The sequence below is a fragment of the Pagrus pagrus genome (assembly GCF_965226575.1).
Source record: "Pagrus pagrus genome assembly, chromosome: 8".
Classification (NCBI taxonomy): domain Eukaryota; kingdom Metazoa; phylum Chordata; class Actinopteri; order Spariformes; family Sparidae; genus Pagrus; species Pagrus pagrus.
Window position 1 is genome coordinate 2771991 of NC_140192.1, and position 17254 is coordinate 2789244.

General features: G+C 43.0%; 1 protein-coding gene across 1 annotated transcript in view; it reads right to left on the minus strand.

Moving 5' to 3' along the window:
- Positions 1-17254, minus strand: part of zmat4a (zinc finger, matrin-type 4a) — a gene marked incomplete at its 5' end in the record, with an annotated part of 106783 nt that overhangs the window by 57313 nt on the left and 32216 nt on the right. The window contains 1 exon segment of the mRNA XM_084361051.1: positions 7597-7686. Within this exon segment, the coding sequence (XP_084217177.1) occupies positions 7597-7686 (90 nt within the window).

Consider the following 17254-nt stretch of genomic DNA (forward strand, 5'->3'; position numbering starts at 1 on the left):
GCCTCACTCCACCTGCACCTCTATTCTATCATTTATTTGGTTGTCTGCTCTTTGTCGATCTTTGTTTCTGTGATCTTGCTTAGTTTCTGTTCTCCTGCTGCTCCCGTTCCCCTGATGTTCCTTCGTGTTTGTCATCTCATGCACTTCATGTCTGCTGCATTTAGGGTCCACGTTCCCTACTCCAGTGTGACAGTACCTGAAGATTGTACCTAAGTACAGTACGTGAGTAAAATGTAATTAGTTACGTTCCATCACTGGTTATTCTCGACTTGACACTAAGATTTTTATTTCTACTGCAAATGTTTATCAGTTATCGGTATCGACCCTGAAGAAGAGAAAAACATTTCAGTCGACCTCTAATATAAAGTCTTTGGTGTTCATCCAGCTGCTGCCTTGAACAGAATACTGAATTAACTGCAATAACAACTTAAAAACCACAAACGCTGGACACATCCCCGACTGGCAAAACTGCAGCCTGGATACAGATTTATTCGTCTCTCAGGTTTGTTTTATGACAAAACATCACCTGTATTTCATCATCATGTATTTCTGTCCTGCACATTTGACTTTCTAACAAACCTAACCAGAACATAACCACGCTGGTCCAAACATGTATAAACTATTTCACCTTCTTAATCCTCAAAACCCTGAGAACATGCTACGTGACACTCCCTCCCCACATGAGAGCAGGTTATCACAGCAGCTAGCATGACCAGCAGCGTGTACAGTTGTCAGATGCCATCAGCTCAACCAGGTCCAGACGCGGGCCGTGCCAGGCCATACGCACTCCCACAGTCTCTGGAGGCGGTGCTGCCGCGTGTATTTTTAGACGGTGCCACCTTATAAGCACAGCCTGGTCGCATCACATCTGTGTAGTTTAAGTGGAGCCCTCTCCTGTGAGGGCAATGTGCCCTTTTACCAGGAGCCTAAGGTCAGCCTGCAGACCCAACATAGATTTATTGTGACACTTGAAAAAACAGAGATGAAACGATGTGTGAGGCAGGTCCTGCTTTGATCACGCCTGTTGTCGACCTGCTTCAGAAAGCCAAACCACAGTTAATGTACAGTAAGTTTCAGGTGTGCGACTGGATATCACCTTTCCCTTTGTGTAGTCAAAAATGTTTTTTAAATGTATTTTTAAAGTTTTCTACCATTAAAGATAGAAAGAAAGGTCCTTGTTATTGTTCGTAAACGTGCTGCAGCTAATTAGCAGTTTAGCCTCCAGACTGACGTTAGCGGTGCACTTTGACCTGGTGATTGGTTTGCTGGCCGAGGCCGCCACAAAATAACACAAGGACAGGAGTGTGCAGTGATGCAGCTCTGTGAGGCCGTCTTGGGCACAGCGATGCTGACAACGTGTATATTCTGATGTTCAGCAGGTATAATGTTTACAATGTTTACAATCAGTTGTGCGTGCTTATAGGCACAACACAAACACAAAGTATAGCCGGGGCAGATGGGAATTTAAGCTCAAGGTTTAAAAAAGCAATGAGAGTTTTGTGGGTGAAGACGAGAAATCAGGTGATCCTTTGTATTTATTGCAATTCCCTGAGGGGTGCACAAACGTCTGTCTGTAACAAATTTCATGGCAATCCATCCAATAATTATTGAGATATTTCACTCACATGCTTAAATGTCAACCTGCTGGTATTGCTACATAAAAGGTCAGGCGATCACCAAAGTCAATATGATCCATCCTCTGGGGATCCTGAGTGTCTAAGCAAAATGTCATTGCAGTTGTTGAGATAAATCAGTCTGGACCAAAGTGGCGGACAAACCAACAGACGGACCAACAATGCCATCTTCTAGAGCTGTACAGTGAGTGTGGCTAGAAATGTGTTTCCTGTGACTGGGGTTTGGTGGTGCATGCATTTCCCACTTCGATCCACAGCAAATGTAACAGCAGCTGACCCAACTGGCCGGTGACAGCCGACACCATGAGGCCCTGCCACCAACAGAACCAACGCGTCCCTCCATGACTGACCCATTTTCTATAAAAAGGTGTTAAATACAGTCTTTAAAATCCACTGTGAATGTTGTGGTTATAACTTCACCCACTTCATTTGACTACTCATCTTTAAAGATGCTCAGTTGTGTAAAGTATAGAGTGAAAAACTGGACTCATCTCCATGATCCAAATACATAATAGATGACTCAAAACAGAATCCAGAGGCTGCAGCCAGCGAACCCTCAGAGGGACGCCGAGTAGCTGCAGCAGAAGAGAGTGAAGGATAGTAAATCCCAACCTCACAACCCCACCCCCCCCATCTCCGTCTCTCCTGGAACAGATATCAACCCCAAGGTAGATTTAATTTGAATAGCGGCGTGGCTCAGAGGAGATGTTCTATCAGCTCCGAACTCCTCCCGTGGCTCTCATTCCCGTCTCCTGACAGGATTCTGCAGCGAGTTACACAACATTGAGATTTTTCTGTCTTCATCCCGCCGAGGTCCATTAGCGGGCTGATGCTGGCAGTTGATTTGTGAAATGTGCTGCATACAGGGAGGGGAACGCGTCCCTTTGGGCAGATTTGATGGTTGTTGTCCTGGTGGATGGCATCTCGTTATAAGCAGACACTCCTCGTCAACGATGGGTGTCAAATGGAAACGTGCTACAGCTGAATTTTGGTTTGATGGATGCCTCATATAGACATTTTTATAGCATCTCACTGCAGCCATAGCGACAATAGTTTTAGGACGGAATAGCCTGAAGGAAAAATCCTGAAGTTGAAGCATTTGCATTGAATTTCAGTTCGGCAAAAGGCTTTTACACTTAATGAGCTGCATTTTATTGTAGTTTTTATAGGTGTGGATTGCAGGATACATAAAGCAGTCCCTCAGTTCGTGGCATTATTAAAATGGGCCTGCCTGAGCCGCGGCAGACTTTATCCTGGGATATGCAAGCTTTAGCAAGAGGCTTACAAATCATCGGAGTTTGTAACCTAATGTCTAAAAACAAAATGCAGCCCCGGGGCAAATGCAATACATGCTGATTTATTGAACGGGCTTAGAGACTTTATGGTCCTTGACTTAATCCTATTAGTTGAGCTTTCATTTAAACTTTAATTTATCTGTCAAGAACAATTTGTAAAACATTTTCACACAATGCTGATCTGAGTACACGTCCTGGAGAGCAGTGATGGAAGCTCAGGACAACCAGGTAGAGTTCATGAAGACTCCTGACCCTGCGGCTGCACAATTAAATGTGAATAATCATACTGTTACTTTATATCAGAATTTATAACCATATATTTTGTTTGTCGTTGACGTGCCTGTTAAACACTAAGACTATCTTCAGACTGCAAACTGTTTTTTGGCATATGCAGATTGTTTTCAGATTGATTTCAGGAAGTCTGAATGACAAACTCAGGTAATGCAATCTTTTGCAAATTGGATCCAAACCACATTTGAAGGTGGTTTTAAAATGCGATTAAAATGCGACGTCACACACTGTACGACGACAAATCAATCACAGGAGTGCTTCAGAGCAGCTGGGCAGAATCCACTTAGGACAAAACATCTCTTTACAAGCACTTTGGTACAAACCCTGTTTGTTTTAAAGCGCTCTATAAATACATTTGACTTTGACCTGTGAAGTGTCACATTCTGTAATAATATTAGCAATCTGATTTTTTTTATTTAAGACTGATCTGGTGATTCACTATATTATGTTAACTGTCAACAAATTCCATAAAAGGACCCAAATCATAAATAAATGAATGTATCTCTTAAGAAGTATTGTGTGTGTATGAACGTCTGATATATCTTTTTCCTCTGTGCACTGTTGTTGTCTTAAAAACACTCCCCCTACACTCACTGAGCACCAAATCTGAGGATAAAACAATCCCTCAAAATGCATCATTTCATTTGTTAAAAACCACAATGAGCAGCTGTCTGAGTCAAAGTACATTTTCATGGGCCATGTTAAGATTTACATCATCAGGGACAGGGACCTCGATAACTAAAATTTAATATCTATAGCCTCGTTATTTAAATGTCTCTTATCCAAAGATATCACTCTCTGGCAGAAATACAGGAATTTATATTTGGACAGTATCATCTTTAGCTCAACCTTTACACATTATCAGTCCCTTTTTAGATTATTAGTGACATCAGACACGTGGATTTTATTTCAAATCAGATCAAAATGAGTTTTCAATACATAATAATGTAATTTTGTACGATTGGATATCAGTGCCCTTGACCAAGGCACCGGCTAAAATCTGTAGATGTTGCTCACTGTTACCTCGTGATGTGTTAAATGCAGAGTATGACTTTGTTGTACATTGTACGATATGTGATCAAATAAAGATTCTTCTTCCTAAAACATGCCTCATCTTCATCTTCACCCCAGCACATGCAGCACAAACACATTGTGTAAATGTGTGTTTTTGCTGTCAGACTCCACATCCAGAGCTCTGCAAAGATAAAAGCAGCTCCCAGACATTTACATCATAGACTTACAAAGAAACACTGAGCGCAACCCTCCCCCACACCGATGCCTTTAGATGACACAAGCCATCAAGGTCACCTCACATGAACCGGCACTGAACGCTCGACATGAGCCGTTTCCCTGTTAACTCCGCTGCAGTATGGACGGTTTCTGGTAAAACAACTGTATCCATGTAGGAAACAATTTCCCCGCCATGCCTGTTAACAGAACGGCTACAAAGCAGACACAGATTCTACCTGACAGCCAAACACAAAATACAAACAGCTTTGATATTGAGAGCAGCTGAGAGTAATAGTAAAGGCCAGAGGAAAAAAATCCGACTGCCTCTACCTCACACACTTAGCCAACTTCTGAATGATTCTGCATAAATATGTTTTACTACCAACAGTTACCGCTGAGAATTTTATTTTCTGAACATCAGCAAGTAACACAACACCATAAACAGGCTGGATGCCTTACAATCATGTCTGTCCAGACTCATGTAATATATGTAGTGAAGACTTTGTAGGTATTTAAGAAAAAGGTACGTATGTTTTTAAAAAGAGGAAGTCGTCATTGTATTGACATGCATGTCAGTACAGTATCCTTTTCTGGAAGTCTCAGTGTCGTATCGACATTTTTATTCAGTCTTGTCTCAGACAAAGAGGACACTTGCAGGGATATAGCTGGATTGTACTTACTGATGGTTTCTACGGGAAGAAAAGAACGATGCGTGCAAAGAGTCTATTGTGTTAAGTTGATGGTAAAACAGAAAAGGAGTGTTGAATGATTTGTTGACTTCAGCTCCTTCGATTTGTTTGCTTGCTCACAGAAAACAGAAGTAAGATTCAAACCCACACGTACAATTCAAGTCTGCAATGTCTTTTGATCATTTCCAGCCACACTGTGAGAATGTGGATCCTTCAGATTGAAATGCCGTCATAATTAGCTCCGTGTGTTTGTTGTTTGGTCGGTAGGCTCGTTTGTCAGCAGGATTATACAAAAACTGTTGATTGGATTTCTGTGGTACTTGGACGGACAATGGATCTTGACATTTTGTTAACTTCTCAGGGAATAATGCACGGATGTATTATTCCACAACACAATGGAGATTATGACTTCATCTGCATTGTTTTGTTGTCCTAGTGGTTGGCTGTTACAGATCTGATCATATTATGCAAATTTTCAGGTTCATACTTTTATTCGGGGGTCCTAGTAGAACAGGTTTACATACTTTAATTTTCAAAAAACACATTATTTTTCTCATATGGTGCATCGCTGCAGCATCCGTTTACACATTGTGTCTTGAATGCTCCGTTTTAGCTACAGAGTGAGACATCTCGCCTGAGAGTTGCACATGCGCATTACTTAACGGGCGGGATGAAACCAATCAGAGGCAGAGTAGGGCGGGTCACGCCGAGCAAGGTAGTGTGATCTAAAATGACGCCACTACAGCAACTGTATGTCTGCTGACTGACTGGAGTGTGTATATATTATAAATGGATATAATAAATATATGTATTAATATAAGGCCTGTTACATAGTGATGCACATTAGTTTTCTGTGGAACAGAGTAACTCCCTACTGTGTGGACTTTTTCACTTTGCAGAACTTTGTACATGCACAAAAATGCTTCATAACACAATAAAGGAAAAGGCAAAAAACCCAAAAGCATAACATAACCTCTTAAAAGCCCCCCTCCAGTGTATTTTGGTATTTTTATGATATCTCTTATCTTTCTGAATCCTTTCCTGACAATGTTGAGCCACACAGTTCCACAATTTGACTTTTGAGTATGACTAAGTCGAATCTGAGAGTCGTAAAACATCCTCCAATAGAGGTTATAAAAGCAGCGTAGATCCTTTTTTAAGAAACAGGGCTTTTTGTAGCTGCAGCTCGTCAACACTACACTGAGATATCACATTCACAAGAATGGTGCAGACATACAGATGTACACAACGCCTCTGTCCATGGTTATCACCAGGCGCAGAGGCATAAAAACAATATGACACCATGCATCAAACAGTCAGACGGCGAGTTGTAAGTAATGGGAAGCACAAACTGCTGCCTATAACCGCGTCCGTATCAGTCTTCGCTCTGATTAGATGTATTTCAGTGCGAGTGATAAAAGTTTCAGCACAATGCTGACAGGAGATAAGAGTACAAGTCCTCCTGCGTCTGAGAGATCGCAGAACAATCTAATCAAAGAAACAGTCGTAGAAACGAGGAGAGGGGGGAGAAGGAGACAAGGTGGGAAAGTGAAGAAGTGGAAAGGGGAAAAGGGAGCAGGCGAGAGGAAAAGGCATGTGGGGACAGATGAGGAGATGGGAACGAAAGAAGACAGCGAGGCAGCGTAGGGAGCACTGGGTTAGAGGGGGAAAGTACAGTGAAACAAACGTAACAGCAGGACCGGATGATGAGCGGAGGCAGCCAGAGAAAGCGATAGCGTCTCTTGATGTGTCCTTATCTGGTCCAGTAGCCCAGATTTCTACACTGATATCTTGCAAACTCCCCAGTAATCAGTCTCTCCACAGCCTCTCTTCCCTTCCTACATCACATCACACCACGCCAACCCCGAAAACGCCACTTGAAAGGAACGTGGAAGGGAAACGTCCCCTTTCAGTGTGACACAAACATGAAATCTCAACATGCACCGTGAAATCTCAACACTGTGATGCTTATCTGAGTGTTTTTTGTCTTTGCCTCATGGAGACAGAGGGACCAGAAGTTGCTTTTGAGTGGTAAAAGGCTACACAAAAACAACCAACACACATCACTTATCGAACAGGAAATGACGGGCCACATAATTGCGCCTGTCAAACACATCATGTACTCCCAATTTACATGACAGGGAGGGCTGGGAGGGCCGAATACCTCACAATGTGTCTTTGTGTTTAATGCGTCAGACCGAAGCGCTGTCACTGTCGCATTGTTCATTGGTCTAGAAATGCGGTACTGCTGTTTATCTGTCAGCCTTTCTGGGGAGCGGGGGGGTAGCGGGGGTGGTCACACTGGTGTTGGGAAAAGCAGAAAATCCATTAAGAGTGAGGGTTAGCATATGAGACTGGCAAGCTTGTGGATTGATGTGTGCATGTTTCTCAGTGATTACCGACACCGTGGGGAGACACACAGCAGCACGGAGCACAGTTTCACACAGGAGGACTCACATTGTCTGTTCTGAGCTTCTTGGCAGGGCAGCCTCCATCCACAGGATGTAGCATGTAATACAGCCGCACTTTGTTGGCGTGTTTCCGACTCTGAGAGAAAGAAAGAGGAGAAAAAAATAAGAGAAGAGTCTCGTTCAAGAGGTAGACTCATTACAGGAAATCATACAAGTGGTTGGTAAACACTTCACGTCTCAGTGTGTGTTCCTCTCTAAGACGAGGTCAACAACATTTTTCATTCCTCTTCTTCTAATCATTCCACTCAAACCGTAAACAGGACTTTTATTAAATGTTTCTAATCAAGTTTCTCATCTCTCACGATTCAAACTCGATTCACAAATGTAAAAAAAAAAAAAGATTTTCTAAATGTTCATTAGTAGCGTAGTGACGTCGACGGAACAAAAAAAGGTGGAACTAAACCGCGAGGGTAGAGCAGCACCTGGACACTTTACAGCGCGCACACGCTAGAGTTATCTTGAAGATCATCTTCAAACAAGGCAGCGGTTGCAAGCATGTCGTTTAACACATTTTGTGTCGTCACGTGACGTTATGATGAATAAAATAACTACAATAACACTTTGCTCAGTGTTTAACCTTTAAAAACTCTGCTCAGCGTCTTGTACAACGATAGATCTCGGAGCCAACAGTGTAGCACAGAGGCAGTAATAACGTTAATAACACAGCACAACACACCTCCTTATTGTGTTATCCACATGCACGCATGCTTTCAAATGAATTAATTAATGAATTGATGCTGTTAAACTTTTTCCAAATTAAAAGGTTGCAGATGATTTATCTTCCTTTCCAGTTGTGTCTCGTGTTGTAAATCAGCAGATTAATGACCCCAATTAATGGTTCAGCAGGAAATTGGAGGAAAAGAGTGAAAAATAGGGCACTCGATAATCAATTTTCAATCGAATCCGACAGCCAAGAATCGAAAACGAATCGAATCGCGAAGAACTTGGTTGTGTTCAGGGAGCAACTGTGGTCATGTTTTTTTTAAATATAGATATATTGAGTGTTGGTAGGAAACGGAGGTCACCACCCAACACTTAATTGACCCATCTAAGCACTCCAACCTTCTCCCTCCGCGGGGTTTAGTGGCTCTGTGATAACACCGCTTCCTCCTTCACTCCCAACGTTCAGGAGTCATAATTCCCTCAGCTGCTGATGGGCTTTGGCACCTGAGCAAAAATTTGCTGAAACGACGATTCTGTCGTTTTTTCCTGGAAGGAAACTCTCGTCTATCCACACTGCAGAACCCAAATCATTCCGAGGCCCATCGGGATATTTAATCCCATGAGCCGCAGCTATTTTTAGCACGTCGGATGTACCAATAATAACCTCACTGAGAGGAAGGTATCCAGGAGATGTTCTATTGATGCCTGAACCACCATCTGACATATCCCATATAAGAGCCCAAATTCAATATTGAGGTCAAAGAACAGAGAAAGCAGTCCTGCGACTGAGAGTTAATGGACTGTGTCATATCATGGAGCTTATCTGAAAAAGCCACATATTATTTACAGGACTGTAGCTGAACACGGCACTTTGCCTTTTCAGCACTCTCGATACACACTCCTGTTTTTTAAAGATGTGGTTTTACATTTGTGCCGGGAGGAGGTCCCATTAAACATCGGAGACGACTGTCAAACGAAGTGCTCGCTGCCGCTCCCTGACACTGAATTGAATGGATAATTAGTGCTTGGTTCACTGAGGGTGAAGCCGGAGTCTTCTTACCAGCAGCCCATCGATCCCCCCCAGGATCTGATAGCACAGCCGCGGCAGTAGAAAGACGGGATTTGGAAGGACAGGAGTAGTTTATCTCAAAATGATTCTGCTTTTACAAGGAGAAGCAGCTTCAGATGTCAAGATACAGAGAAAGAGGAGGTAAAACCCTCCTGTGATATTGTCATGGCATCGTCAAGGGAAGCCGCAGATGAGGGGGAGTTTACAGTTACAAGATAGCGTCTACTGAGGCGTGCAGCAGCATGGACAGGTGCCCGATGCGTTACTCTGTCAGGCAGAAGGACAGCCATCGGCTTCTCTTCACAAGGGCATGACAGACAAACTCATCCCGTCTGGTTGGGGGGTGAGAGCAGGGCTGAAAGAATCTATTTGTCTTGCCTGTCTGCTTTCCTGGCAGCGATGCCGCAACCTGAGCTCTGCCGCTTCTTTGAGGGGAAAAAAATGATCCATCTTGAAAAGCATTGGATACAAGACAGTTAACTCTCTACACTTTTAATTAAAACTGGCTCCGGTTTGATCGACTCCCTTTTTTTTTTAAACTAATACTCGCAGAAATATGAAAAGTGATTGTGACACTTTTAGCTCAAACGAACGAGGAAACAAGCAGATTCTGCCTTTTTATATGAAACAGCAGTCTTGTTGTGTATTTTGGGAACGTGAAGCTGTTCTATTCATATTGTATTACCCTTTTAAATATAACATGCTCACTGCAAGAGCAGACATGTCTCAAACTCTCTTTAAATGGAGAAGAAGGAAAATTTGAGCATTTGAAATTCAAATTTTCTCCCCAACTTTACTGATAAATAGACTGAATCAGCCTCGCACTGTTCACGCTGTTTGTTCCTGTTCTCAAAATATGCTTTATAAGATCTTTTTAGAGATTTTGAAAAGGGATAATCAAACGGAGAAAATGCTTTGCTCACGTTTGCCACTGATGGAGTACATAAATAAGACAATCAGCCAGAATTGAACATCATTTTCCTGAGAGGTCACCGTCTTCACAGAGATACTATCAGCAGCAAACTGGGCTTTAAATCACCCCCTGAAATCATATCGGCGCTTTGTTCACCTACAATCAATTGTACTTCCAGTGCCCAGACACATTATTTGTTATGTCACCCTAAAGTGCCTTTTATGCACTGAGGTAACATCTCTTCTTTGCAGCAGTACTTGGGTATCTGCAGTGCAAACACTTCCAACTGGATGAAAATGTTCACATTTCACCAGCCAACAGAGGACACTGCAGCAGTTGGACTGTCCTGCACACTGGCCTTTTGGTATATACACATTTGAAAGTCTTATTATATGCTAATTATGTTAGTTGTTAGTTGTATGTACATATATTCTTCATTTACTTTTATAACTTCCTAATTAGCAAGCGTCGCCAACTGCAGATGCAATTACAACTGTTGCCAGGAGTGAAAGAAATGTTGAAATGATATCTGGCACACAGTCTGGTGCTGCAGGTCCTTCAAGGACTAACGACTGCAGAGTCAAGGAACAGTTCATTTTGTGAAGATTATTCACTTTCTTCCTCAACACTGGAAACAGCTGGTCTGATATCACCAACCAGCACCTCTTAAGCTAAATAAAAATGTTTCCTTTGATAGGTTTTCTTTATACAAGGGTTCATGTTTCAGATTATTTTTGTGGCGAGGATCAAAGAGAAGAAATAATATGGCAGTGTGCGAGTGGTGCCGCCTCTCCATCCTACAAGAAAAAGGTTATTTTTGCAATTTGTTCCGTAACTGGTTCATTTGAAAATTTGATGAAAGAGCGCATCTGTGAAGCCGATGTCGCTCATGTGGAATCATTCCTATCATGGCTCCGGTTTCTGCCAGCAGCAGGTCCCCTGTTGCTTCCCCACATTGTACCTCACCAAAGGTCAAACCTGTACTATTACATGCATCTTTCAAAAGTGCAAAACAAGCACAGAACTATTGAGATTTGAGCTCTAGATAATAAAAGCAGCTTGCATGAGAGAGGTAAGCTCGAGATGGATGAAAATAAGCCTAACGATGATTACAAAGAAGGCTAAAAGACCCAGGTAAGTTGTATTAAATATGATTACACAGGGAGGAAACATAGATATCATAAAAGGGCAAACAGCAGCTGCTTCGTAAGTGATCATCAAGAGGAACGGATGGTAATGTTCAGTCCACAACTTTGGTCCAAACTGAAATGTTTAACAGTTTTCACAATGTGGTACAAAAGATGAAGCTTGCTGACTTGATGCTTTTTCCTCTAGCACCATCATCAACAATTATTGGATGGCTCATCATGACAATTGGTACAGACATTTTGTGCTGCCCTCAGGAGCAATTGTAATAACTTCAGCAACCATCATCAGGTCTAAATTTCTAATTGTGCTTTATTTCGGTGTATACGAAGCCTGGAGGGTGCTGAGGTGGAAAAAACTCAAAAAATAAAAACATTATCGGTGTCTCTCAGCCTCCGCCGTACTGATGTTAAAGCGAGGTAACACACAAACCGAGGACGGGGAACATGGTTAACATTACACCTGCTAAACATTAGCATTTTATAACATCGTCATGCTGCCATTAACATTTGGTTCAAAGCACCACTGTGCCTTACCTTGCAACGAATGACTGAAGCAATTATTTGGTTATCAAAGTCGTTGCTGATTTATTTTCTGCACATCGACTCATCAATCATTTGACTAATCGTTGCAGCAGCAGTTCAGCGTGTTGGATTAAGTTCTGTGCTATATTTACTTCAACAAGTATTAAGTCTCTGCAAGTTCATGTTGATGCCACAGTAAAATATACATGGAATATGGAGTGAACCTAATGGACCGGACGAACAGAAAACAGTGTGTTTGGGAAGTGGCCTTGAGGGTTTGTCAGGTTTATGTGATTTTGAGTAAATGAGCCAAAACAAACCAAAACATTACAAACACTCCAGAAAACCGAGTCATGAGAAAAGAAAACTCTGTGCAGGTATCAGTGAGGGGACACATGCACCAATGGACTGAAGTGATGGCAGCCTGTAGGTTATTAGTGTAACTCACTGTGCACCGCAGATTTACAGCTGTTCAGGCATGTTCCAGCTGATCAGTTTGTCAGACGACCCTTATTAGGAAAAAAATGACCACTCACTGAGAATGTAACTGAACTATATTGCAACAGGCCGGCTGTGGGACGTGTTTGTATGAGAGAGAAGCTCGGTGAGCGCTCTGACATAATCAGGACTGAAGAAAAAATCCATACTGCATTACCACCTCATCAGTGAGCTGATCAGTGGAGGCTCAGACGCTCCCCCTCCCCAGGGTCAGGGTGGCTACTGTACAGTACAAGTGATAAACACACCCAAACCAACCGGAACGTCACGGCCAATTAGGAACTAGCCTCGTCTCTAGCCTTGTTGTACTGTATATAAAAACAGATCTTGTGCCTCCCCTACAATAATTTCTGTGAGGCACAAGATCTGTTTTCTTGTCCTGTGGATGTCCATGGATGAGTCCAGCTAGCAATACGGGCATGATTTGATATCGCTGTGTTGGTGTTGTTCCTGGAGCTTCATAATTAATGTCGCTCCAGGATAATCATTGCAACCGACCAATCACATTGTGTAATGTCAGAGCTTGGTGAAGAAGGCCGGAAGTAAACACAACAAGAGACAACATCACACAACAAGAGTAATTAGTAATGGAGTAACACTGCAAAGTAGCAGCACTTTCACAAGACAATTCCAGACGACACGTATTACGATAACGGTTTCAGCAGGATGACTGTTGCAGTGTATCAGTTTGACTATTCTGAGGAGGAAATGGTGCCGGGAAACAAGAAGAGGGGACACTAAAAGGACATCATCATCAGATCGACCAAAACACCCTCTGGTGTGGCTGTAAGACATGTTGAATTATGCAATCAACAACAGCGCTTGATGGGACATTTTGGAAGCGCTGTTGGAGGGATCTGGGCCAAGGCATCAATGCAATGAATGAACCTACATCCTGATACAGCGCTCTCTTGTAGGTACGCAGCAAAGACTACTAAGTTGTTCGTCCCTCCAAGCTAGAATGTTTTTGCCACAAATGCGGAGTGCTTCACTGAGCACGGTCGCTCCAATCCGAACTTCTCATCCATCTCATATCGCTGAATGATATCTTTGCCTGCATGGATGGAAGGTGGAGGCAAATATTGGTTTCTTATTTGGGCATAAACATGCACAACCACTGGTACGGTCCTTTTTTTTTAAAAGACATGGTAACTTGCCTGTTTTGCCACCAAGTTGAGTATTTGTATTTCATTCCAACTGCAAAGGCTCTCCTCTCTTGTGCCCTGGAGGACGAGGCAAGTACCATCATTAGTGCCATCTCCTCTCATCACAGCGCTCTTTCCTGCCTCGTGTTGACGCCTGTTATACAACTCGGATGAACCTCTCTACCTCCCTGGCAATTTTTTCGGAGCCCTTTACCCAAACACAGGCCTGAGTGTTTTGTGACCGGGAATAGACCAGTGGCTGTGTGCTGGCAGCCTCGGCGAGTCCTCTAATTATAGAAAATCAGACAAAAACAGTTGTGACAGAGGTCAGGTAAGCTCCGAGACACTCAGGACCGAGGCTGAGCCGTCTTACTTAGCTGTCCCTGGATGATTTAGGTTTGTTAGAGTGTTGTGTGCTTACCAGTCAGCCCAAGGCTCTGCGTTGTTACTACTATTACTACTGTTGTTGTACACCCTCCAGTCTATGACAAAGCTCTCCACTGCATGGAACCATGGGAAAAGCACCGCAGTCCCCACTCAAACAGGCATTATCTCATGAATCATCACTCGTTTACATCTAAACAGCCGGCTCACGCAGTGTTTTGTGGGGGGGGGATTACAGTATGTTTACTCAGAAAAACCTCCAAGGATTTGACGCTTCCAGCACAGAACGAAGAAGAAAAGTTCTGCTAAAGTTCTTCAAAACACAGCAGCAGAGTACGGAAGATGATTTAACTTTCCTCACACCGACAGCCTGCAGCACATTTACCCAGTAAAAGGCATAAATAGTCCATGAATGATTTCCATTAATTGCTTTCTTTTGAAAACAGCTGTGAAGAAACCAACCTTACTTCTAAATGCACTCGAGACCTGCACTCTTAAAGACTAACACAAGGAACCCTTTACAGTCTCTGCATCCATTTACCCACACTGTCAGGTTCTTCAACCGTAAAAATACTTTAACCTTTATTTTCCTTTTCCTATATTTTCTTTGTCAGTCCATATTTTTTTTCACAGTCAAACACCTTCTCATTGGGTGTTGGGCTTCGCCACTCTTGCCCCTTGTCTCTGGGGTGAGGAGAGAGTCCGGTTAGGGACTCTCAGAACTGCAGCCGTGAATTTTGTAGATGACGTACGTACTTTGGCTTCATCAGACGGTGAACTTCAGCACAAACTGGGGCGGTTTGCAGCCAAGTGTGAAGCTGTTGGGATGAGAGTCGGCACCTTAAAGTCTGAGGCTCTTGTTCTCTGCCTGAAGATGGTGGTTTGCTCAAAAGGAATGGTAAAAAAAAAAAAATGGAGCGTGAGATTGACCGGATGTTTGGTGAGTAATGTGGGCGTTGTGCCGAACCACTGTGGTAAAAAGGGAGTTGAGCTGGAATGCAAAGCTTGAGATCTACGTTCAACTTTAACCTGTGGTCATGAGCTAAAAGATGAGATCCTGAAGTGAAGCAGCCGAAATGAGTTTCCTCTGTCGAGTGGCTGGGCTCGGCCTTAGAGATAGGGAGTATAGCCGCTGCTCCTTGGTGATGAAAAGGAGCCAGCTGAGGGGCTTCAGCCATCCAACTGGGATCAGACCTCCAGGGTAGACCCAGAACTCACTGGAGGGATCATTTATCAAATCTGGCCCAAGAACATCTTGGAAGTTGCAGGCCCCAAAGTTGTCGTCACTTGACAGCATCATTTTAAAAAACCTTCTGTTGTCAGTGCTCAGAAGTATCCAGGCTAACGTGTGCCTCAGGAGTCATTTGGGTGCAGAGTTTTACTGCTACAGTGCATTACTGTTACCTTCGCTCACTGGCGCTGTTTCCAGATATATTTCCCCTTTGCTGTGCTATTGGGGCTATAACAGCGTTAGGCACTGTTACAGCAAACTGAAGGGGAACTGCTGTCATAAACACAAGGGGAAGTGACACCATGCTAATTTCCAGCTCAATAAAAATCGATTCACATTTAGGTTTGGACATTTTCCAGTATGACTTCGTAAGTGATGGGAGCTAGTGGAGACCAGGTCAAGACTGGAAGAAGAGTGAATATCGGACAGACGTTCATCAGCCATTTCAACTTGATAATGTGCTGGTGTTGAGCTACACTGTCCACATCTGGCTTGTACTTATCAAATATATAAAATTATATTTAGCTATTTTGTAGCCTCAATACGGTTTGGATTTTGTTGGGAGAGTTGAATGGCGACGGATTTCAATTAAAATGTGGAAATTCAAGTAACAAGTATAGAGCATGTCAGTGGTTGAAACCATTTTATCATGGAAAAAACGTGTAAACGATTAATCGATGACTATCAATTACAGAAATTGCTTCAAATTTGCATCCCTAGTTGGGAGTGTGAGCAGGATACCCACACAGCGTGGAGCAAGAGGTCCGTCCAGAGAGAGAGCATCACAAACCAGCCAGAACAGGCAGGCAGCTTTACAGAAACACAGGATTTGCAGTAAACACACTAAATGATTTTACATTGAAGCACAAATTCATAACAGCTCCGTATGCATGAAATGAGAAACGGTGGAGGACTAATGGAGAGCCGGGTGTAGGAGCCCGGACGCTCCTGCTGAGCTCCAGTCGGATTAGACCGATCCATCAGCACAACCTGCTCGCTTCTTACCGACAGCGTCTGATCTATTACTGCTTTTCACCGCTTCTCTGCCTGTTTACATTAAATGTACTTGATTTTACTTTGGATTCTGTTTACCTTCTGGTTTTTATTATTTTCAGTTCATGAGAAGACTTTGACATCATATTCGTTATCTGGCGGTGTTCATTTTATTTTTTTTTTTCTTCTCATTAGGTCGGTGCAGATGAGATGCTGTGTGTGTTTTTATGAATGTTATTATCTTGATTGTTTTGTGTCGCTTGGATTATTTCATTGTATTATCATTACTATTATTCCTCTTGAAAACACGAGGATGTACTGTAGCTCATGGGGGGTTTGTCCTTCAATCAAAATGTGAAATATGACATACCGGCCCAACACCTGTCGTCTGTCTTCCCTTGTTGGCTTGCGTTTGTCACGCTAATACCTGCCAAGCTATCCGCTGGTGGAAATGAACCTCAGTTCAAGCTGCTCACACCAACATAAGCAATTGCAATCAGAGCATATATCAAAGCAGGAGTTCAATTTGTTCCTCCGGACAGGAACCTACCTAATTCTTCACTGCTGACAGTGTGATGTGAATAAACAGCCGCCTCGCCACCTCACTGCTCTTACAATAGATTTGAAACCTCAGATGATTACTAGATGGATTCATGATCTTTTTTTTTCCCCTTAAAGTGTTTAACCCTTTCCACACTAAGACAGCACGCTGGAAGCTGATTGGGCCACTTTGTAAGCAACCAAGAGGGATTGTTGAGCAGAGATCAGTAGACAATACAGGGAGCAATCCCCGAGACGGCTGACAGAATGCTGTCGTGAAAAAGTAGGCCATGCAGTCAATTCTCAAACTCCCACTAACAACAACGCATCGACCGCGAACAAAACCCTCTGAGATCAAAGACAACAGGCCCGTCGGCTTTACGCGACATCCCGTATTAGAAAGCACAAATGCAGCGATCCCCCCCCCCAGCTCCCAGAGAGAAATGACATCATGTGCGTATGTATGTCGCCGCAGTTTTATTGTCACACCACCGACGATGTCACCAGCAGAAACAGAACAAACCCTGTCAGTGTTTGG